The sequence below is a fragment of the Chiloscyllium plagiosum genome, unplaced genomic scaffold (assembly GCF_037043375.1).
Source record: "Chiloscyllium plagiosum isolate Xiang-an unplaced genomic scaffold, Cpla_swu_hap1 HiC_scaffold_17, whole genome shotgun sequence".
NCBI lineage: Eukaryota > Metazoa > Chordata > Chondrichthyes > Orectolobiformes > Hemiscylliidae > Chiloscyllium > Chiloscyllium plagiosum.
In genome coordinates this window covers 60,972,960-60,997,155 of record NW_028270155.1, presented here as the reverse complement: position 1 = coordinate 60,997,155, position 24,196 = coordinate 60,972,960, and the positions used below count along the sequence as shown (strand labels likewise).

Below are 24,196 nucleotides of genomic sequence, written 5' to 3'. Positions count from 1 at the left end.
CCAACATTCTATTAGCCGCTTTATTTTCTTTTGAGTATTTCCACTAGCTTTTAATGAATTCTACACTTGGGTTCCTAAACAGTTTGTTCATTCACAGTTCCTGAATACTTTAGAAAACAGTCTGATCTATCTCTCTCAGGTCCAAACTGAATTATCTCACACTTTCCATGGAGCTCTATTTGTCGAAAGATTTCTTTCACCTCCCCCGCACAAACGGAATCCATTAATGTCCCACTGCAACTTTCCGCTACCATCTATATTATTTACTTGTTATCTAACTTGGTGTTGTTGATGCCTGGATATCCTGAGTTTCAAGGTTTACAGGGCACTGATGCATGTCACATATAGACAGGGTGATTACGCAATGCACGCTTGCCTACATTGCTCAGTCCTTTCAATAGCAGAGTTGAGACATCATGTTGAGGTTGTACAGGATGTTGGTGAGGCCTCTTCTGGGATTCTGTATCCAGCAATAGGAAGGGTATTATTAAGTTATAGAGGGTTCAGAAAAGATTTACCAGGATGTTGCCAGGTACGGAAGATTTGAGTTATAGAGAAAGGCTGGATAGGCTAGGAGTTTTTTCATTGGAGCATACGCGGTTGAGAGATGACCTTATAGAGGTTTACAAAATCAGGAGGGGTATAGATGGGGTTAATGGTAAGTGGCTTTTCCCTAGGATGAGGAATCTTAAGACTAGAGCACATATTTTTAAGATGAGATGAGAGAGATTTTAAAAAGAACATGAGGGCAAATTTTTTACACAGTTGGGTGGATTCGCATGTGGAGTGAACTTCTTGAGGAAGTGGCAGATGCAGGCACTGTTACAACATTTAAAAGACATTTGGATAAGATGATAATACGAATAAGAAAGGTTTGGAGGGATATCGACCAAGCACAGACAGGTGGGACTTGTTTTGTTTAGGATTATGTAAGTAAAGACAATGACTGAGATGCTGGAAACCAGATTTTGGATTAATGGTGTTGGAAAAGCACAGCAGTTCAGGCAGCATCCGAGGAGCAGCAAAATCAACGTTTCGGGCAAAAGCCCTTCATCAGGAATAAAGGCAGAGAGCCTGAAGCGTGGAGAGATAAGCTAGAGGAGGGTGGGGGTGGGGAGAAAGTAGCATGGAGTACAATAGGTGAGTGGGGGAGGGGATGAAGGTGATAGGTCAGGGAGGAGGGTGGAGTGGATAGGTGGAAAAGAAGATAGGCAGGTAGGATAAGTCATGGGGACAGTGCTGAACTGGAAGTTTGGAACTAGGATGAGGTGGGGGAAGGGGAAATGAGGAAACTGTTGAAGTCCACATTGATGCCCTGGGGTTGAAGTGTTCCGAGGCGGAAGATGAGGAGTTCTTCCTCCAGGCATCTGGTGGTGAGGGAGCGGCGGTGAAGGAGGCCCAGGACCTCCATGTCCTCGGCAGAGTGGGAGGGGGAGTTGAAATGTTGGGCCACAGGGCAGTGTGATTGATTGGTGTGGGTGTCTCGGAGATGTTCCCTAAAGCGCTCTGCTTTAGGAGGCGCCCAGTCTCCCCAATGTAGAGTAAACCGCATTGGGAGCAACGGATGCAATAAATGATATTGGTGGATGTGCAGGTAAAACTTTGATGGATGTGGAAGGATCCTTTAGGGCCTTGGATGGAGGTGAGGGAGGAGGTGTGGGCGCAGGTTTTGCAGTTCCTGCGGTGGCAGGGGAAGGTACCAGGATGGGAGGGTGGGTTGTAGGGGTGTGTAGACCTGACCAGGTAGTCACGGAGGGAATGGTCTTTGCGGAAGGTGGAAAGGGGTGGGGAGGGAAATATATCCCTGGTGGTGGGGTCTTTTTGGAGGTGGCGGAAATGTCGGCGGATGATTTGGTTTATGCGAAGGTTGGTAGGGTGGAAGGTGAGCACCAGGGGCGTTCTGTCCTTGTTACGGTTGGAGGGGTGGGGTTTGAGGGCGGAGGTGCAGGATGTGGACGAGATGCGTTGGAGGGATTATGTTCAGCATGGACTCGTTGGACCAAAGGTCTTTTTTTTAATCTATGATTCCATGACACTTATATTGAGGGAAATAAAACTCAGGGACTAATCATTTGATGTTCAGCATAACAGGAGCTGAGTCCCACACCAATATGTACTCAGACCTGAAACTTTTTAAACAACTGAACACAATAGAATTCAACCTAAAAGACTCTCACGGCTCTTGGAAACTGCTGTATCAGTATGCACCATACGGCTCTGGTTTTTATTAAAAGTAAGAGATATCACTATATATGAGAAGCACTCTCAATGTTCATACAAAGCAAAAACTACATAGCGACAACTATTAAGGTCAATCCCAAATCATTTGAAAACAAAATACTGGAAATTTGAAACAAAATCAGAAATTGCTGGAGAAACTCAACTTTGATTTTTTTGAAAATCCAGTGACACGATGTCCATTGGTTCCTGCTAATACATCTTCATAACTACATCTCTAAAAACTCCAACACATTTGTCAATGTAATTTTGCTTTTGTAAATCCAGGTTGCTTCAGTTTAACCAGGTTTTTTGAAGCTCTGTTACCATATCCCCAATAATGAATTAAATTGTTTTCCTTACCCACGGTGTTTGGAAAATTGGCTTATCATCTCTAATTTTTTTCTCCTCCTCGTCCCTTCCTACAAAGTTTGGAAATTCAGGCAACCTTTAATTCTTGGAAATCTTTCTAGAAATAAGGGAATTCTGGTCGATCAAAACTATCCACTCTTTCTGGCAACCACTTTCCTTAAAACCTTAGGGTGTAGGGCATTGGATTCAAGGGATTTATCATCACTCTGTCTCATTAATTTCAAATTTATTTCTTTATGAATACTGATTTCTTTGAATTCCTCATTCTAGCTGGACGGTTGAGTCTCCATTATTTCGGGAATTCTTTGTGTCTTTTATTGTGAAGACAGGTACCAAAAAAGGTTGCTCTTTCTGCCATTATTTGCCATTATAATTTTACTTATCTGTGGGACTAATTACAATCTGTTGTAATGTCTGTTGTTGGTATACTCTATGGTCCTCCTAAATCTTTTCCTTTCAATTTCTTGAATTTTTTTTGGCTAAATTCTAAACTCCCCCCCAATCCCCAGGTTTATTATTTATGTTGGTAACATTACAAGTCTCTTCCTTTGATCTCATGTTAACGTTAATTTCTCTTGTTAGCAGTGAGATCATCTTTTCTGTATATTTTGTACATTAAAGGAATATATATTTCTTCCAAATTATGTATTCATTATTTCAGTGCTAGCTATTCCTTACCTATTATCATCTTAAAGAAGGGGCAAGGAAGGACCTAAGCGATCACAAGCTACTCAGACTAACCTGCATGGTTGACAAATTATTGGAAAGTATTCCAAGATTATGAAGCCCTGTGGTTGCTAGATTCTCATTGCCTTGAACCACCTCTAGAAATCATTCTGCAATCTCAAACTTTTATAACATGAGGGTTCATTGTTACAACATGAGCTATGTCATTTATACAGGCCATAGGTCTGCAGTTAAAAAGCACTGGCCGCCCCTAGGTAGTATCATGTTATTTATATGTAAGCCTAGAGATTCACCAATAAAGAATTATAATATTCAGGCTTAATTCCTTTCACACATGCACACTGTCTAACAGAAATCATTGAATAGCAGCCATGAGCAAAGTAAGTGACTAATATTTCCTCATTCAACCAGGAACAATGAAATTAATTGCGTCATCCTCATAGACTGTGATACACTGCTCAGTGCAGATCAGGGACTTTTTTTTCCCACTCTATCCATCTCAGTAACCCACATTGTGGTGAAGCCTTTACTCATTGAGAGTCTAACCCTCACTCATCTTCAGCTTATTTAGCAGGTAACATTTCTGATCCTGCATGATCTCATGTCGGAGAGAGACCCATACCAGAATTTGAGTTTATGTTCTGTTCTTGCATCCCAGTAGAGCACGATCAGATTGCTGCAAAACCTCCAAAATATTCACCTAAGGCCCTCTCAACCCAGTCTGGAATGTTAAAGGTTTCACGACACTCTTCAGAGAAGAATGGGGAATTCTTTCAAAGTACTGGTTAACATTCTTACCTTATCATTGCAAAAAACACATCAGATTGACTGATGATTAATCTGACTGCTGTTTATGTGACGTTGCTGGTACGGAATGTATGTCATGTCTACTGACATACCAAAATCACAGGAGTTTACAAAATAATCCTTTGTATGAAGTACCACTTTTCAAGGAACTATATAAACATAGTACAGAGGAAGTAAAATAGATTGAAATCAATTTTTTTTAGCATAGAATGAGGCTTTTCATTCTATCATGCCTGTGCTCTCTCTGTCATGGAGCAATCTAATTAGTCCTACTCTCCAAGCCCTGTTCCAGCCTAATTTCCAATCCTTCCAGTGCACTCTGGCTAGGCTCTCTATTTTCATATGAACAAAGAAGTGTATAATGTTTGCACATGATGCTATTCCCTGTTTCAAGCTATGACTGAATACGTGTATTATTGACAATCATAAATGGCTAGTTCCTGTGGCAAGCCCTTTTATTGTCTAAATCTAATGTGCAACAATCTGGGATAATGGACTATAGAGCTGTTTATTTCCTTACAATTTAGAGGTGGGATTTCCCCAACACACCCAAAATACTTCTGAGGATGATTGGTAACAACTACATCCCAATCCATAAGAATCACTAAATATAAGCAATAAATCAGCCAGTTCATCTGACAAAATACTTTGCAAATTAATCACAAGAGTTTAATTGTCAAATGAGTCCGTTCAGTTCTTTTGATTGGTATTTCTTAGTAGAGAGAGTGTTTATTTTTCTCTCTCTCAGCAAGGTATTACTGTATCACCTCAGGCCAAACTGGTAATAGTCTTGTTTTCTCCACCTCCATTGTGGCTGACTGATAGATTTAATATAGTCTAGTTAAACTAACATTTCTTTTGGCATGCAGTTTTGCTTAATATGAGGACATTCTGCTAGATCCAGCTAAATTGTTTCATGGATTTAATTTAGATAAATGTGAGGTGCAGCATTTAGGAAAGGCAAATCAGGGCAGGACTTATACACAGAATGGAAAGGTCCTGGGGAGTGTTGCCGAACAAAGAGACCTTGGAGTGCAGGTTCATAGCTCCTTGAAAGTGGAGTCACAGGTAGATAGAATAGCGAAGGCAGCATTTGGTATGCTTTCCCTTGTCAGACAGAATATTGAGCATAGATGGTGGTGTGTGTATGGAATGAGCTGCCAGAGGAAGTGGTAGAGCCTGGTACAATTACAATATTTAAAAGGCATCTGGATGGATATATGAATAGGAAAAGTTTAGAGGGATATGGGTCAAGTGCTGGCAAATGGGACTAGATTAATTTAGGGGATATCTGGTTGGCATGGACGAGTTGGACCGAAGGGCCTGTTTCCGTGCTGTAAATCTCTATGAATCTAATGCTTGATTTCTCCTAATTAATGTGCAGGAGTCTTGTCAACTGAAATTGTCTAAATTAAAGTGTCTAACTTGGTTCAGTAGCAGTCTTACCTCAAGAGGAGAGCACTCAACCCCACTCCAGAAATCTTTATTCGAGCCTCAATGATATTAATAGCTTAGTAAAAGGCACAAGAGTATTGCAGTCAAACTTGCTTATGTTGCAAAGAGAGGTAGGAAAACAAGTTATGAGTGGAACACAAAGACATTCCCAAAGGCACATAAAGAGGTTAAGTTAGTGCGCAAAAATGGAGTAGAATGCGGGAAATTTCAGTTCGTTCAATTTGGTGGGAAGAATAGAAAAGCTGAATATTATTTAATGGAGAGGAACTACAGAATGCTGCAACACAGAGGGATTTGTATGTCACTGCATATGAGTACAAGAAGAAATCAGTATCTGAGTACAGGAAGTAATTAGTAAGGCCACTACAATGTTGGCCTTTTTTTGAAAGTGGGATGGTCTTCAAAAGCAAGGAAGACTTGCTTCAACCATACAAGGCATTGGTCAGACTGTCGTTGGAGTACAGCTTTGGTCGGGTTTATTGGAGGATAGAAAGCAGTTCAGAGATGTTTCACTGGTTCCTGAGATGAAGGGGTTGGCTTATGACGAAAGGTTGGGTAGGTTAGACGTGCACCAATTGGAGTTTAGAAGAGTGAAATTGATCTTATTGAAACATCTGAGATAATGAGGGGACTCAACAGGCTAGATGCTGAGAGGACATTTCCCCTTGAGCAGCAACAGTTTAATAAGAAGGAGTTGCCCAGTTCCGATTGAATTGAGGAGCAAGTTTTTCTCCTAAAGGATAATTAATCTTAGGAATTCTTTGCTATGGAAAGAAGTGTTGGCTGTGTCAGTATCAGAATATTATCTAGGCTAAGTGAGAATAGTTTTGATCTACAAGGGAGTCAAGGGTTATGGATGGTGTGATAGAGAGTAGCAAGAAGCAGAAATCAAACACAAGGCCACACCCTAATCAGCAATGATCTTATCAAAACAATAAGACCTAGTAACAGAAGTAGGCCATCGAGTCCACTCTGCCATTCAGTAGTGGCTGATCTGATAATCCTCAACTCCATTTCTTGTCTTTTCCCCATAACCTTTGATTCTCTTATTAATTAAAAGTCTAGGAGAAAGTGAGGACTGCAGATGCTGGGGATCAGAGCTTCAAAATGTGTTGCTGGAAAAGTGCAGCAGGTCAGGCAGCATCAAAGGAGAAGGAGAATCGACGTTTCGGGCATAAGCCCTTCTTCAGGAATGAGGAGGGTGTGCCAAGCAGGCTAAGATAAAAGAAGAAGGGCTTATGCCCGAAACGTCGATTCTCCTGTTCCCTGGATGCTGCCTGACCTGCTGCACTTTTCCAGCAACACATTTTCAGCTAAGATAAAAGGTAGGGAGGAGGGACTGGGGGGAGGGGCGTTGGGAATGCGATAGGTGGAAGGAGGTTAAGGTGAGGGTGATAGGCCGGAGAGGGGGTGGGGGGGGAGAGGTTGGGAAGAAGATTGCAGGTCAAGAAGGCGGTGCTGAGTCTGAGGGGTGGGACTGAGAAAAGGTGGGGGGAGGGGAAATGAGGAAGCTGGAGAAATCTGCATTCATCCCTTGTGGATTGGAGGGTTCCTAGGCGGAAGACGAGTCGCTCTTCCTCCAGGCGTCGTGTTGCCATGGTCTGGCGATGGAGGCGGCCAAGGAATTAATTAAATTTAATTAAAAGTCTATCTGTCTCAGCCCTGAATATAATTAATAATCAAGCCTCGACAGCCCTCTGCGCTAAAGAAGTTCACAGGCTCACTATTCTTTAAGAGATTCCCCCTCATCTCTGTCTTAAATATGTAACCTATTTTCTGACATGATGCCCTCTGTTCCTAGAATCTCCCACAAGGAAAAACAACCTCTCCACATCTATCCTATCAAGTCCTCTAAGGATCTTGTATGTTTCAATAAGGTCACCCCTCATTCTTTCCACAGATTCTCTACGGTGTGGAAACAGGCCCTTTGGACCAATGGGTCCACACCAACCCTCCGACAAGTAACCTACCCAGACCCATTTCCCTCTGATTAATGCACCTAACACTATGGGCAATTTAGAATGGCCAATTCACCTGACTTGCTCATCTTTGGATTGTGGGAGGAAACTGGAGCACCCAGAGGAAACCCACGCAGACACAGGGAGAATGTGCAAACTCCACACAGACAGTTGCCTGAGGCTGGAATCGAACCTGGGACCTTGGTGCTGTGAGGCAGCAGTGCTAACCACTGAGCCACCGTGCCGCCCCTTCTTTATTCCAAAGAGTATAGGCAGAATCTACTCAATGTCTCCCCATAAGATAGTTCCTCCACACCTTTATCAGCCTAATGAACCTTCTTGTGACAGCCTCCAAGGCCAGTACGTCTTTCCAGAGATAGGGACCCAAATCTGCTCACAGTATTCTAGCTGTGGTCTGATCGGTTCTTTGTATAGTTTTAGCAAAACTCCATTCCCTTTGGCATAAGGGCCAACATTCTATTTGATTTCCCTATAACCATTTGAACTTGGATGGTAGTTTTTGTGAATCAGATGAGGACTTCCAAATCCTGTTCTGCAATCTTTCTCCATTTAAATGATATTCAGCTCCTCTATTCTTCCAGCCAAAATACATAACCTTACATTTCCCCACATCATATTCCATCTGCCAAGTTTTTGCCCATTACTTAACCTGTCAACATAGAACATTACAATGCAGAACAGGCCCGTCGGCCCTTGATGTTGCACCGACCTGTGCAACCAATCTGAAGCCCATCAAACCTACGCTATTCCATTCTTATACATATGCCTATCCAATGACCATTAAAATGTCCTTAAAGTTGGCAAGTGCTTTCCATGCCCCTACTACTCTCTGAGTAAAGAAACTACCTCTGACACCTGTCCTATATCTATTACCCCTCAATTTAAAGCTATGTCCCCTCGTTAGCCATCACCATCCAAGGGAAAAGGCTCTCACTGTCCACCCTATCTAACCCTCTGATTATCTTATATGTCTCATTTAAGTCACCTCTCAGCATTCTTCTCTCGAATGAAAACAGCCTCAAGTCCCTCAGCCTTTCCTTGTAAGACCTTCCCTCCATACTAGACAACACCCAGTAAATCTCCTGTAAAACCTTTCCAAAGCTTCCACATCCTTCCTATGATTTGATGACCAGAACTGTACACAATACTCCAAGTGCGGCTGCACCAGAGTTTTGTACAGCTGCAACATGACGTCATGGTTCCAAAACTCAATCCCCCTACCAATTAAAAGCTAACACACCATATGCCTTTTTAAAACCCTATCAACCTGGGTGGCAACTTTCAGGGATCTATGTACCTGGACACTGAGATCCCTCTGCTCATCTACACTACCATGAATCTTACTATTCGCCCAGTACTCTGCATTCCTGTTACTCCTTCCAAAGTGAATCATCTCACACTTTTCCACATTAAACTCCATTTGCCACCTCTCAGCCCAGCTCTGCAGCTTATCTGTGTCCCTCTGTAACCTACAATATCCTTCGTCACTATCCCTAACTCTACCAATCTTAGTGCCATCCACAAATTTACTAACCATCCTTCTATGCCCTCATCGAGGCCATTTATAAAAATGACAAATGGCAGTGGTCCCAAAACAGATCCTTGTGGTAGACTACTAGTAACTGAACTCCAGGATGAATATTTCCCATCAACCACCACTCTCTGTCCTCTTTCAGCTAGCCAATTTCTGATCCAAACCACTAAATCAACTTAAATCCCATGCCTCAGTATTTTGTGCAACAGCCTATCATGGGAAACCTTACCCAAAAGCCTTACTGAAGTGCCTCTATAAATTCATTGTTTCATCCTCACCACTTCCTTTCCCACCCACTTTTGTGTCGTCTGCAAACTTTTCCTTGTCATTAGTTATGGGTTGCCCTGCTGAAAATGCATCCCTCCCTCCAACAACATCCCAACCCTATCTTCTATAAGTTAGCCAATCCTCTACTCATGCTAATATGCTACTTCCAACACCATGGGCTTTTGTTTTATGAAGAACCTAACGTGTGGTACTGTATCCAATGTCTTCAGAAAATCTAAGTATATTCTAACTCCTGCTTCCCCTTTTTTTTAACCTGCTTGTTACTTTCTCAAAGACGTCCAGTAAAGTTGTCACAATTTCCCCCTTCAGGAAGCCATACTGATTCTGTTTGATTATATTTTGCATTTCTAAAAGCTCTGCTCTAATATCTTTTTTTAAACAGACTAACATTTCCCCAATATTGGATGTTAAGCTAACTGGCCTATACTTGCCTTTTTTAAAATCTCCTTCCCTTTCCAATTCTCAGGGATTTTTCCATAATCTAGGAATTCCTGGAAGGTAACTTCTAGTGCATCCACTATCTCTGTAGCTACTTTTATTAATATCCTTGGCTGCTCCCATCTAGTCCAATTAAAGAACTAATTGGTCTTTAACCCTATTAGTTGCCCTTACACTTCTTCTCTGGTAGCAGTTATTGTCTTTATTTTCTTCATCTCTTCCTTCTTTCCTTTGAATATTTAGTGATTTTGGAATGTGATTAGTGTCTTTGACTGATGCAAAGGAGTTGAGGCCTAGGACAAATCAAACATGATCTTGTCGATTGGTGGAAAGCCTTTGAAGGGCTGAATTGCCCACTCCCGTTGCTTCGAACAATGGAGATAGGAGCTGGAGGATGACATTCAGCTTCTCATGCCTGCTCTACCATTCAACAAGGTCATGGCTGACTAATCCCAGGCCTCAACTCTTCTTTCATGGCAGCTCAGCCTAGTCATCAACCCCTCGATATTTCAAAAATTTGTCTTTCGGTGATCTAGCCTTCGCAACTGGGCGGCACGGTGGCACAGTGCTTAGCACTGCTGCCTCACAGCGCCAGAGACCCGGGTTCAGGTGACTGACTATGTGGAGTTTGCACATTCTCCCCGTGTCTGTGTGGGTTTCCTCCAGGTGCTCCGGTTTCCTCCCCCAGTCCAAAGCTGTGCAGGCCAGGTGAATTGGCCATGCTAAATTGCCCGTAGTGTTAGGTAAGGGGTAGATGTAGGGGTACGGGTGGGTTGCGCTTCGGCGGGGCGGTGTGGACTTGTTGGGCCGAAGGGCCTGTTTCCACGCTGTAAGTAATCTAATCTAATCTAAACTCTCTGGGGTAAATAATTCCAGGCATTCACTATCCACTGGGCAAAGAAATTCTACTGCATCTTAATTTTAAATGAGAGTCCTCTTGATCTGTAACTACATCCCCGGGTTCGAGGGATTCTTTTACTAATGGAAGCATCTTCTAGACAACTACTTATCAAACCCCCTGAGAATTTTTGGGTCTTGTGGCCTGCATTTATCTGCCATCCAACATCACTGAAACAGATTTGATCATTTTTCTTATTGCTGTTTTGATGACATGTGGAGGTTCTTCCTTACTTAGACTGACCAGTCACCCTGAGTGGAACAGATGGTGGTACAATGAGTAATAAGCAGCTCCATCCAGGGACTGATCTTTTAGAGCATCGAAACAACATCCCTCCCTTGGTCAAATCAGGGAAATTCATCAGGAGAATAATGAATGTTATCACATATTTACCTTATTGTTTTGACAAAGTAATAAATAAGCATTCTGTCACACTTTGATACTTCATTCAGGACAAATGTTCAAATGGTCACATTAAGTGTTACTTAACTTGAATTAATTTGGCAATGAAAAATACTTGAAAAGCTTTCTTTAAATTTCATTTCACTAAAGGTTGTATTGATAGTCTTGTGTCACCATTATAGCTTTTCCATCGCCTTCTATCTGAAGAAAGCACATGGGCTCCAACTTATCAGCAGATGTTGACATGTGTTTGTTAAAGACCTTTTGGAATCATTTGTCCCACTTTGCCCTTTGTTAGCCTATGGGCTCTACCTTCATTTATATATTGATACAAGTGTACTATTTGGATCATACCTTTTCAAAAATAGATTGTGACAAAGCTGTTCCTATAACAAGATTAGAGACAAAAAAAATCTGCAGATGCTGAAATCCGAAGTAGACAGGCAGGAGGCTGGAAGAAGACAGCAAGCCAGGCAGCATCAGGAGGTGGAGAAGTCAATGGTTTGGGTGTAACCCTTCTTCAGGACTGGTTGCAGTCCTTGGGTTTTTTTTCCCAGCGAGGTCTTAAATGACACAGACTCCAAAAGGTCTGGAAGTTGATGGGTTTCAGGGCCAATTTGATAATAGCTAACAGATACTGCCTTAGGAAAAGGCTTTCAAGTTTAAGAAAAAAGCACTTGTACAATAAAAGGGGTGTGGTCATGGTCAGTTCTCCCAGCTCAGCTTTTCTCTCATTTGGTTTTTTTAGTAGTGTGTGTGAAAAAGCTGGACCCAGAAAGAGGACAAAGCTGGTACTCGCCCCTCTGACTTCTAGCCCGTAAGAACTTGTGTTTGGTTTCACCTTTGGTGCCAAGGGCTGTTTATGGGGATTGTTGCAAATATTTGGAACAGCATCATTAAGCTGGGATGATCTGTTGGGTTTTTGGTTACTCGGTATTCTGTTTCTGTTGCTTGTGTTGCATTCAGTAATGTTGTAAATAAGTTCTGTTTTGTTTGAAACTAAGTGGTTTGACTAGCTGATTCTCTTCTGAAATATCCACTTTACACCTGCTTAAAACAACATTCAAAGTTAGGGTCTGGGCTACCTTCTGGAAATGCTTTGAGGGGTTCTGGCCTGGTCCATAACAAGACACGTGTAAATTGTGAGGCCTATAAATGTAAACAAGCCCTTTGTATAAGGGAGCTTTTGTTCTTTGTAAAAACCTAATAGATGGTGTTGCTACAAACGATGTACACATCAGAGGCTGATTTTTACAAGAACTTTAATAAGACACTTTGGGTAATGCAGCATATTGTGCATTAATATTTTTGTGAGTTATTTTATTTACATCAGATATTTGTAGCAGTGAACACCAGAACTTAACAGTCAATGAAATTATCTAATGAGTTATGAATATGTCCGATGAATATGAAAATTAGCACGTACAAGATGTAGATGCAATACAAATATGCATACGACAAAACAGAGCAGAACCTGTACTCGGGACACATAAGGTTAAATAGAGTCACATAGTTATACAGCATAGAAACAGATCATTTGGTCCAACTCATCCACGTCAACCAGACATCCTAAACTATCTTGTCTCATTTGCCAGAATTTGGTCTATATCCCTCAAAGCCCTTCCTATTCTTATATCTATCCAGGTGCCTTTTAAATGTTGTAATTGTACCAGCCTCCACCACTTCTTCTAGCAGCTCATTCCATATATACACCACGCTTTGTGTGAAAATGTTATCCCTTCGAATTCTTTTAAATCTTTCCCCTTTGCCTTCTATTTTTGGACTTTCCTACCCTGTGAAAAAGACCTTGGCTAATCACCCTATTCTTGCCCCTCATGATTTTATAAGATTCTATAAGGTCACCCTCAGCCTCTGACAATCCAGGAGGAATTGCCCCAGTCTATTCAGCCTCTCATAGCTCAAATTCTCCAATCCTACTGGTATCCTTGTAAATCTTTTCTGAACCCGTTCAAGTTTAACAACATCTTTCTGTAGCATGGAGACCAGAATTGAATACAGTGCTCTAAACCTGGCCCAACCAATGTTCTGTATGGTAGTAACATGACCTCCCAATTTGTACATTCAATGCACTGACCAATGAAGGCAAGTATGCCAAATGTCTTTTTCACCACTCTGTCTACCTGTGACTCTACTTTCAAGGAACTACAAATCTGCACTCCAAGGTCTCTTTGGTAAGCAAACTCACAGGGCCATTCCATTAATTGTATAAAGTCCTACCCTGATTTGCCATACTGAAATGCAGCACCTCACATTTATCTAAATAAAACTCCATCTGCTACTCCTCAGCCCATTTGCCCATCTGATCAAGGTCTCTTTGAACTCTGAGATAAACTTCTTCACTGTCCACCACACCACCAATTTTGGTGTCATCTGCAAACTTACTAACCATACTTCCTATATCCACATCCAAATTATTTATATACATGATGAAAAGCAGTGGACCCTGCACCGATCCTTGTAGCACAGAGTGGTCACACGCCTCCAGTCCAAAAAACAATCCTCCACCACCATACGTGTCTCCTACCATTGAGTCAATTTTGTATCCAAATGGCTAGCTTCCCCTGGATTCCATATGATCTAACCTTGCTAACCAGTCTACCATACAGAACCTTGTCGAATGCCTTGCTGAAGTCCTATAGACAATATCTACTGCTCTGCCTTCATCAATTTTCTTTGTCACTTCTTCAAAAAACTCAATCAAGTTAATACGTTAGAATTTCCCATGCACAAAGCCATGCTGACAGTCCCTAATCAGTCTCTGCCTTTCCAAATGTATGAAAGTCCTATCCCTCAGAATACTTGCCCACCACTGATGTCAGGTCCACCAGTCAAGAGCTCCCGGCTTTTCCATCCTACTTTTCTTAAATAACGGCACCATATCAGCCAACCTCCAGTTTTCCGGCACCTCACCTGTGACTATTGATGATACAAATATCTCAACAAGGGACCCAGTAATCACTTCACTAGCTTCCCACAAAGTTCTGGGATATATCTGATCAGGTCCTGGGGATTTATACACCTTTACGCATTTTAACACATCCAGCACCTCTTCCTCTGTAATATGGGTACTTTTCAAGAGATCACTATTTATTTCTCCATGTTCTCTAGCTTCCATATCTTTCTCCACAGCAAGTACTGATGTGAAATACTCGTTTAGTATCTCAACCATCTCCGAGGGTTCCATACATAGATAGCCTTGTTGATCATTAAAGGACCCTATTCTCTCTCTAATTATTCTTTTTCTCGCAATGTATTTGTAAAATCTCTTTGGATTCTCCTTAACCCTATTTGCCTATGCTTTCTCATGTCCCCTTTTTTGTCCTCCTGATTTCCCTCTCAATTATACTCCCAATGATCTTGTACTCCTCTAGGAGTTTCACTAGGATTCACTTGATCCCTGCTGTCTGTACTTGACACAAGCCTCCTTCGTTTTCTTGACCCGAGCATCAATTTCTCTAGTCATCGAGCATTCCCTGCAACTAACATGCTCTTCACATTAACGTGGACATACTGTCTCTGAACTCTCAATGCCTCATGTTTAAAGGTCTCCCATTTTCCAACTGTTTCTTTACCTGTGAATAGCGTCTCCCAAACAACTTTTGTAATACCATCAAAATTGATCTTACTCCAATTTAGAACTTTAACTTTTAGATCAGATCTATTCTTTTCCATAACTATTTTAAAACTAGATCAATCATGTTTTGGCGTTAAAGGTAAAAAAAAGTACCATTTAAGAGTGTGGTTACTGAAATTACAAACAGCAACAATGGTTTATTGAAGTAATTCATATAAAACCTTGGCTTTTTAAAAATCAAATGGTGAGCAACAAACAACTTCTGAGGCATGATGGTATTTGAATTGAATAGTTTGGAGCAAAATGGAATCAAATTTATTGTGCAATCCATCATTAATTACTTGTAACTAATATATACAAACAAGGAAATAGAAGGACCAGCAAACAAGGAGTAAAGGTAAACCTAATTCAAACAAGACAATTCAATAAAACACTGCTGGTGATCAGAACGCGCACCAAATGACTGCAGGCAACACTGAAATAGCAAAGTACTCTCACCTCCACAAACTCTATTAGAGCATTTATAACCAGTAATAAAACACATCACAGTTTCATGGTACAACATGATACCAATACATTACAAGAGTTTGATGTCATTCTTTTCATAAATAAACCAATCATTACTAATTAAGCACCCTATTTAAAAGGGACACTGTTACAATTCTGTGTCAAGAATTTAAAAGAAACCTTACCAACTTTGATTAAAATGAAATTCTCAGGATTGACAATGCACCCTGCTAGCCCTTCCACACCATCCTGGTCATAGAACATCTCAAGTTTACTGTTGGACAATGCATGCTTCCTCTCCAGGGACATGTGTTTCATGTTTTTCAAGAATTTCCAAATTGTAAGTGACAGATCTGCACAAACTACATAAAAACAACTAAATTGGTTGCAATTCATGCAGAAAATCTAAACACAGCTCTGTATATATCATGTTTCACACACGAATTCACAAATATTTGTGACTCTAAATGCAAATAATGAGGTTTGTGAATGAATCCTGACTGGGCACTACATATTGTTTGGATACTTATAATTAATATATTGGGTGACTGAAACAGGTTAGCCATCAACAGCATCTTAACTCTCAGTAATCATTTCAGGGTTAAATGAAACAAATAATGGCCTCGTTTGGTGTAATGTTTTTACAAAACGGAGTACTGCTTTCCAATCTTTTGGCAGTTTCCTGCTGAAGTCAAGGAATGCTAGTTACAACCTGATAGGCCAAAATTAGCAAGAAGAAAATCTGCAAAACCTGATACTCTTAAATCTGAAAGAAAACATAGAAAGAAAAACTTGAACATTATTTATGCTTTTCATAGTCCAAAGCATTTTGCAGAAAATGATGTAAATGTGGGAAACACAAAGCAGTCAATTGGTGTACCAGGATCCACAAGCAACGGTGATAATGACCAGGTAATGTTTTTGTGATGTTGGTCGAGGTAGAAACATTAGCCAAGACCAGCAACAACAATTATATTTATATAGCGCTTTTAGCATTAAAAAATATTGCAAGGTGCTAAACAGTATCAATAAAAACCTTGACTTTTTTTTGACACGGAGCCATCTAAGCAGAAATCAGGAGAAATGATCAAATGTTTCCTCAGACAGAGATCTTTACAAAATATATATAGACACACCACCTCCAAAATAATGGAGCTTCATAAGGAACATTATAAAACAAAACATTAACACTGAGCCACATAATGAGATATTATGCTTGCTGAGTAAAACCTTGGTCAATGACGTAGGTTTCAAGGAATGTCTTAAAGGAAGAAAGCCTGAGAGATGGGAAGAGAGGTGGGGGGATGGAATTCCAGAGCTTAAGACCTAGGCAACTGACAGCACAGTCAGCCAATGTGCAGTGATTAAAACAGAGATGTTCAAGAGGCCATAATTAGATGTCTTGGAGGGTTCTGGGGTGGGAGGAATTTGGAAATAAAAATTGTGAGAATTTTAAAAATCAAGACGTTGCTTGCTGAGAATCCAATGTGGAACACAGAGCCTATGGATGGTAGGAGAATGGAAATTGGTATAAATTAAGACACAGGCTACAGAGGTTTGAATAAACCTAAGCTTATGAATGGTAGAGTGTGGGACACTAGCCAGGATATGTTGAAACAGTCAAGTCTCAGGATAACTGAGGCATGCATAAGAGTTTCAACAGCAGATTACCTGAGACAGCAATGAAGTTGGGCGATGTTAATGAGGTGAAAATAAGCAGTTTTCTGGGTGATACAAATGAGGTGAAGAGATCATTTCAGGGTTAAATGTAACATCAAGACTGTGAATAATAGCTGAAAGTGTGGCTCCAGATGCCAGAAGAGGACTGTAGATTTCTCAGAGGTTTGTCAGGCTGAAGGAGAACATACATACTGAAGGAGAGGAGAAATTTTAAAAAAATTAAAATTTTAAATTTGAGGCATTGTTGGATCAGAGCAAGTTCAGTTAGCACTGAAATGACAAGTGAATAGACTTGGAGCAAGTTAAGGTATGGCAGCAGTTTTGTAAGAGCACAAATTGATGTGGTATAGAAGGTTAGAGCTGGCAAGAAGAGCTTTTTAAACATCAGTTCTTGAAGAAAGAAAAGTACAAATGAGGATTTCTCCAGGAAAAGAGCTGAGGGGAAGCTGGCAGCATGTGACATTACTGTGAGATGGAAATGAACAGCCTTGATCACAATGTGGATAAATATTTGGAAACAACTCAGGAGCAAACAAGACAGAGGTTCAGAACTGAATATAGAATAATGAGAGGTAACCTATTGAAATACAGATTCTTAGAGGACTTGACAAAGTAGAAGTGAAAAGGTTACTTCCCATAGTGGGGACTTTAGGATGAGGGAGCATATTTTAAGAATAGGGGATTGCACATTTCAGACAGAGATGACAAGGAATTTCTTCTGTCAGTAGGTAGTGTGGAGTTCTTTATCATGGAGGACTGTCAAGGTCAGAGTCATTAAGTATATTCAATGCTTAACTGAGATAGATCTTTTGAATTTTAATCAGGACAAAATCAAGGATTATAGGGAAAAGGTAGGACAGTGGAGTTGAAGATTATAAGATCAGCCCATGATCTCCTTGAATGGGGGCACAGATTTGAAAGGCTGAATGGCCTACATCTAGAATCATAGAATCCCTACAGTGTGGAGACAGGCCCTTTGGCCCAACAAGTCCATACCGACCCCTCTGAAGAGTAACCCACCAAGAGTAACCCATTCCCCTCCCCTATTATCCTACATTTTACCCCTGACTAATGCACCTAACCTACATATCTTTGGATTGTGGGAGGAAACTGGAGCACCCGGAGGAAACCGACATAGACAGGCGCCCAAAGCTGGAATCAAACCCGGGTCGCTGGCGCTGTGAAGCAACAGCGCAAACCACTGAGCCATTATGCTGCCTCGACTACGTCTAATGGTGTTACTCAGTTTAAAGGAGATATCAGTGATACAAATATTGGAAAGAAGATGGTGAGGATCAATAGAAATTGCTTCAGTCTTTCCAATATTTAGTTTGAGGAAATTTACATTCACCCAATATTAAATGACAGACAAGCGGATTCCGAGGATGTGTGGGGGTCCAAAATGAGTTGCTACAACTGGATGGATGAGATAAGCAAGTTGGGCACACCTTCCCAGCTGACGGAGGAGGAGGCATATACAAAGGATGGTGTGGTCAACCATATCAAAAGGTGCAGACAGGTTGAGAAGAATGCCAAAATGAAATTGTGGGAATGATCAGCACAGATTTAAGAAGTGATTACACACTTTAAAGACTTTTAAGAGGATACGAATAGAAATAACACCAAAGGATGTTGTGTACCCACCTTTGGTTTACTATCTCAGCTGAAAAACAGCATTTCCGCCAGTGCAGCAATCCTACAGCACACATGCATTGAGATTTCAGCCGGGATTATTTATATCAATCACTTGAATAGGATTTGAAACGTCTAAATTAAAGGCAAGAGTGAAGCCACTGAGCCAAGGCTTGTATTTCCAAACACAACTAACAAATACACAGCAGCTGATACTGAATTTCATCTTCCTAATTGAGCAAAAGGGAATAACTCTGCTTCCACACACATTGTTTATCTTAACGTGAAATTTTACAGCCTAAGTGCTTACCTTATTGAAATTGTTTATTTACACTGAATCAGATCAATCTTATTACATCCACTACACTCAGAAAAGCCTGGAGATAAATCAGAAACAAAAAAATTGAACACTTCTTCAAAGTTGGCGAGATGTGCCATAATGTTTTATCTTCCACCTGAAAGGCATGGAGGAGAGGAACCTGTTCCTTGGTGGAATCCGTATTTACCCATTCGAAAATGACGTTTCGTTATGTCAAAAAAGTGGCATATATATGAAAACTGCATTCACCAACAACCTCCGTTGATAAAGCACCTTTAATACGCTTAAACAAAAAATGCTCAAGGTGCTCCACCGGCGAGGAATCAGGCGACATGTAGGACGGGGAGAGGGGAGCGAAAGTCCAGTCTTCAAGAGATGGCTGAAAGGAGGTGCGAAGTGCAAAGGCTGAGGGAGGAGGGAAGAAGGGAGAGGGGAGAGGGGGGGAGAAAGAGAAAAAAAAATCCAGAGGTACTGAATGAGGTTCAGCGAAACAGCTCGGGTCAGCTTAAAACTTTAGTGGAGAGGATAGAGGGTCAGCAGGAAGGAAGGACGGGCATTGAGATGCTACAGTAAGGACGGGGGGGGGGGGAGGGGAGGGTCAGTCCCAAACCCATTCCAGAGAAGCCCTGCTCAAAGCTCAGAGGCAAGGGCAGGGGAGTCTATCTTGAAGGCTTCATGCATATTAATATTGAAGTGGAAGGCGGGGCTGCGTCAGGTGTATGCTGGCGCCGTACTGCCTCATTATGTTAATAGTGGGCAGTGAGAGGCAGCCGGGCTCGACACTAGTGGAATGTGAGTGTTGGACAGGGAGGCAGGCAGGCACAGTACTGGGCGCAAAAAGGTACAGACACACACACACAGCCGAAGTAAAACAAGAAAATATGGAGAAGCGTTACTTCACCATAGCTGAAGTGCAGGAGCACACGACGGTGGATTCCTGCTGGATCATCCACGAGCGGCGGGTCTACGACGTGTCGGCGTTTATCCAGCGGCACCCGGGCGGCGAGCAGATGATCGTGCAGCGGGCAGGCACCGATGTGAGCCGGGACATGGTAGGACCTCCGCACCGGCACAGCTCGAACGCGCACCGCTGGCTGCAGCAGTACTACATCGGGGAGCTGAGCACCGGCGGCGGGCAGGACGAGGAGGAAATATTCTCCCAGAAGAAGCAGGTAACTCGCTGGGAAAGGGGTGCAATTTTGGAGGGGGACATCCTCTAGGCAATTCCTTCCCCCTCAGTCACCCATTGCAGAGCGCGCCCCCTCAAGTGACATTTTGTGCAAAGTCATCTTTTGAACAGAAACTGAAAACGGCAAACTGGGAGTAAATGAGAAACTTAAGTGGAACTTTGAAAGAAAAAAACATGCAGTTTTATTAGAACTAATTGTGGAGTGAGGGATACAGCCATCGACCCTAAACTTGAGAGGGGAGGGGGAATTTTTCGGCACAATGTATATATTTTTTTAAATCTGTTTAAACAATGTACCCGGAAGCTCTGTTTTCTACCGTCACTTGATGTTTTTGTTTTTGTTTTTTTGTCAAAAAAGAATGCACCTGCTCCATTACCTGGACTGACAACCAAGGCTCCGAGAATCTCTCTCTCTCTCTCTCAATGGGTGTGGGGGAGCTATTATTTTGAGTTTTTTCAATTGGGGTGGGGGGGGGGGATGATATCAAATCAGAACGAAAGTAAAACAAACTTATTTTTGTGACACGCCGCGGGAAGGGGAAATGGGCTCAAGGAACACTAAGTACAGTACTAGCTGAGTTGCTGGGCGGAGATTTGTACCCAGGAGAGAGTGGATCCCAGTCATGGAGGAACAGGTGCAGCAAGCCAGGGTTCTTTTTTAAAGAAAACAAAAAGGGCGTTAACCAGCAGGTTAATGACCGAACCGGTTTAGCAAGAGCATTGGGGCCCACAGTTTGCATCTATTTCTCGCATTCCTGCCTCCACCGCCACCCTTTTTTATTTTAAAAGACATAGGCGTGTGTGTGAGAGATGAGTTGAACGTGCATTTTAAAACAGATCCTTGAATTAATCGACCGTACCGAAACTCCAGCCTCTCAATGTGAACTCTTACCAGGGTTCTGTGGTTGTACGAAACCCGGAGGAATTGGCGGTACAGTCCCTCCATAGTAGGGTCACTGACCGACCATTTGGTTTGTCCCTGTGTGAACTATATTAGAAGGTTCAACACTCAAATTGCGTAGCTTTTTTTCCCTCTTGTTAGTAATTTCCTACGTATAGCTGGATGCAAAGCTTCTTTTTAAAATCAAGCTGTTTAATCATTTGGAAGTGGAAATCGGGCAGTAATTAAATTCACAGCAGCGTGACGATTTTCTTGCGTCTTATTTAATTATCGAGTCTTGTCCTTGCTTTTTTAATAAAGAGCTGTCTGATTAGTATCATTTCCCTGTAGCTCACTTTTTTCATTCAAGTATTTCTCAATTCCATTTTGAAATTGCTGTTTCTGTTTCTGTCGATTTTTCTCGGTCATTGTAGATGAGCAGAACACTTTTTTAAAAGAAAAGTCTCTGTCGCTTCTGGTCTTTTGCAGACTACTTTCCACGTTTTTAACTGATCAGCCTGTCTTTGGAAAGTTCCTTGTTTTTTTTGTATATGCACTTTCAATCATCCCTGGTTTGAAACACTGCCCGATGATCCCTGAGCTTTCTCTGTTCTAAGGTTTTTCCCAATCTCAGGACATAACTGAAGTCCATTGTCCCTGGGATCATTCTACTAAATCTGCTCTCCGACTTGACATCATTGTTCAGGAGTGGAACTCTGAATCAAACATAAGGCCTGATCAGTATTTTGAAAGGTTTGACATGATCTTGTTTTACAACTTGCTATCTCTGTAAATAATATAAAAGGTTTGATTTTTCTTTTTAAGCACATGCTGCCTTTTCAACTTGTCCTGTCAGTTCAACAGTTCACTGTCTCTGGTTCCTTTGCAGCTGTTTAAAATGATACCATTTAGTTCATGATGCCTGTCCTCATTCTTCCTTCTGAAGACTACTGCCTCACATTGCCTTAAATCTCAAGGGTGATGCTTGCCTGCTTTTCCCAGTCTCCTGCTGCCCTGTTCTGTTCCTCACTGACTTGTGACACATGAGATTCATGCCATCAGCAAACTGAGATTTTGCCCTGAATACCCAAGTCCAAGTCATTAACATGTACACCAAGTAATCTTAAGCCAGCCCATAAAACCTGTTTAAAACTCTTGCCAATAAAGGGTGTGCTGGTGTTAGCAAAAACATGCATTACTTTATCTTTGATTTCATAGTAGGTAATTTATATCTAAGATGACGAGGTAAATTTAAAAATATGGAAAAGTTACCATGAGAAAACATCATGGGACTGATAGAAAAGTGAGAGACCAGCAGTGATTTGCACATTAGCTTCTGTAGGTACTGGAGATGATGTCATTGGAAGCAAGACAACAGTTTCTGAGCAATTGTTCTGTCATATTTATATAAATGCTCAGGCAAGTTTTAATATGTGGAAAAAGTAGTCAAAATTTTCTATTTGAAAAGACCATTGAGACTCGAGTTAGTAGCTGCTTCCTGATTTAAATGAGTGCTTTTCTAATGTTCTATTAGTAGCGATGCATGTAACCACAAACTTGTATTCCACAAAAAATATATTCTCGCTTTCCTCCTGGAATTGCACCCCAGCAGGATAGGTTGAGCTTTTTATGGGATGTGGGTGCCATTGGCTATGTTGGTACTTGTTGCTCATCCCTAATTGGTGAAGGTGATGGTGAACTGGCTTCTTGAGCCACTTGGATATTAAACAAGTGATCTTCCCTCCTTCTGTTTGTTACATATTACCTGGACACTAGTGGCTAACTTACTCTTGTGAAGATTCTTGAATTGATCACCAGGGATCTAGAAGAGCCTGGGTGATGTTTTACTTCTTTGCAAAGGCCAGTTAACAACTCTGTCTGCTGTTTTCCAGTTATCTGTGCCCAAGTGCTATGTTTGTAACTTGGGTCTGAAATTACTCTTGGCTCCAAGTGCATTGTTGGTTGAAATTTTCATCTTTTACTGCTCTGTCTTGCAGTGGTATCAGCATATGGTTGGCCTTCCTTTTCTTTCACGGGGTTTCAACATTGAGCATGTCATCCTGCACCAATTGTGAAGTATCTCCTCTTCTGTCATCTTAGAACGCAATTATAAGAATCCCTGTATTTGTGTTGTTAAATAATACATCTTTTAAAATAGGAATGATGTAGTAGGTTTCTGTTCCAGCTTAGGCCCATTCTTTTTGGTGGTCAGCCTTTTGAGGGCCTAATGTGTCTCACGATGAGAATGCCACCGTGGATGAAGATGAAATTGTAATGCACCTTTTCAGCAAGTGTTCAGGGAGGTGGTGTGATTTGGATAAATGTGTTTGAATTTTCTAGTGACTGTATCCTAACGTTGCTCATACACGATCAGAGGACCCAACCTTTCAATCAGGGAACACATTTACCTATTCCAAAGGCATTCAGAAATGTCACTGCTGGTAATTCTGCCAACCTTTTTCTTCCACATCCAAGTCTGAATCAACCAAGTAGTAAGCAGAAGTAGGCCATTGAGCTTGGTGTACCATGCAGTAAGAGATTGAACTGTTTTTATTTTGAGTTCCACGTTCCCACTTACTCTAGATAACCTTTTTGATTTTCTTGCTGAACAAGAATTTATTCACCTGTGCACTAATTACATTCAATGCCCTGGCTCTACTGCCACCCGATACAAGGAGTTCCAAAGTGTCTCAATCATCAGACAAGTTTTCTCCTAGTCTTTGCCCAAAAAGGATGACCCCCTAATTATTGAAACAGTGTCCCTTGTTCTGGCTTTGCTACTAGACTGAGTTTTCTTTGCATGTCTACCTTCCCAGCACTGTTCAGGATATTGTGAAACTCAGTCAAATCACCCCAATGGAAACAAGGCCAGATGACCCCACTTCCCTCATAAGTCAGCCCCCCCAACTTATTCCAGATAGCACTCTAACATTCTCTGAACCACTCAAATGTTTGCATCCATTCTTGCTTAAAGAGATCAAAACTTTTCCCAGCTTTCAAGATGTGATCTCACCAATGCACTGTATATCAGACATACGACATATTTTTATATTCAGTTTCTTTCGTAATAAGGTGTTATATCCCACTAGCTGCCTTGATTCCACTTCCTTAAATACAAATGTTTTGTGACTCGTACCGGAACACCTAAATCCCTCTACAGTTAGTCTCCATCTAAGTAATGATCTGCATTTTGTAATTCTTCCTGCCAAAGTGAACAGCACGTTTTCCCCACATTATACTCCATCTGCTAGATTTTCACCCACTCACTCAAACTATCTACATCCATCTGCAACTGAACTCACCTTTGCTACATACTT

The 24,196-nt window shown here is 41.4% G+C and overlaps 1 protein-coding gene and 1 long non-coding RNA gene across 2 annotated transcripts in view; one reads left to right on the top strand and one right to left on the bottom strand.

Moving 5' to 3' along the window:
- Positions 1-12,333: 12,333 nt before the first annotated feature.
- Positions 12,334-19,112, bottom strand: LOC148147362 (uncharacterized). Its single transcript, XR_015759886.1, has 3 exons — positions 18,998-19,112; positions 18,802-18,868; positions 12,334-15,541 (listed from the first exon to the last, which is right to left on the bottom strand). It is a non-coding gene; the product is annotated as an uncharacterized LOC148147362 (long non-coding RNA).
- Positions 19,113-19,581: 469 nt separating this feature from the next.
- Positions 19,582-24,196, top strand: part of fa2h (fatty acid 2-hydroxylase) — a 118,600-nt gene continuing 113,985 nt past the window's right edge. Inside the window, exon 1 of the mRNA XM_043707187.2 lies at positions 19,582-19,982. Within this exon, the coding sequence (XP_043563122.1) occupies positions 19,692-19,982 (291 nt within the window). The 5' untranslated portion in view covers positions 19,582-19,691. The remainder of the gene's footprint in view (positions 19,983-24,196) is intronic.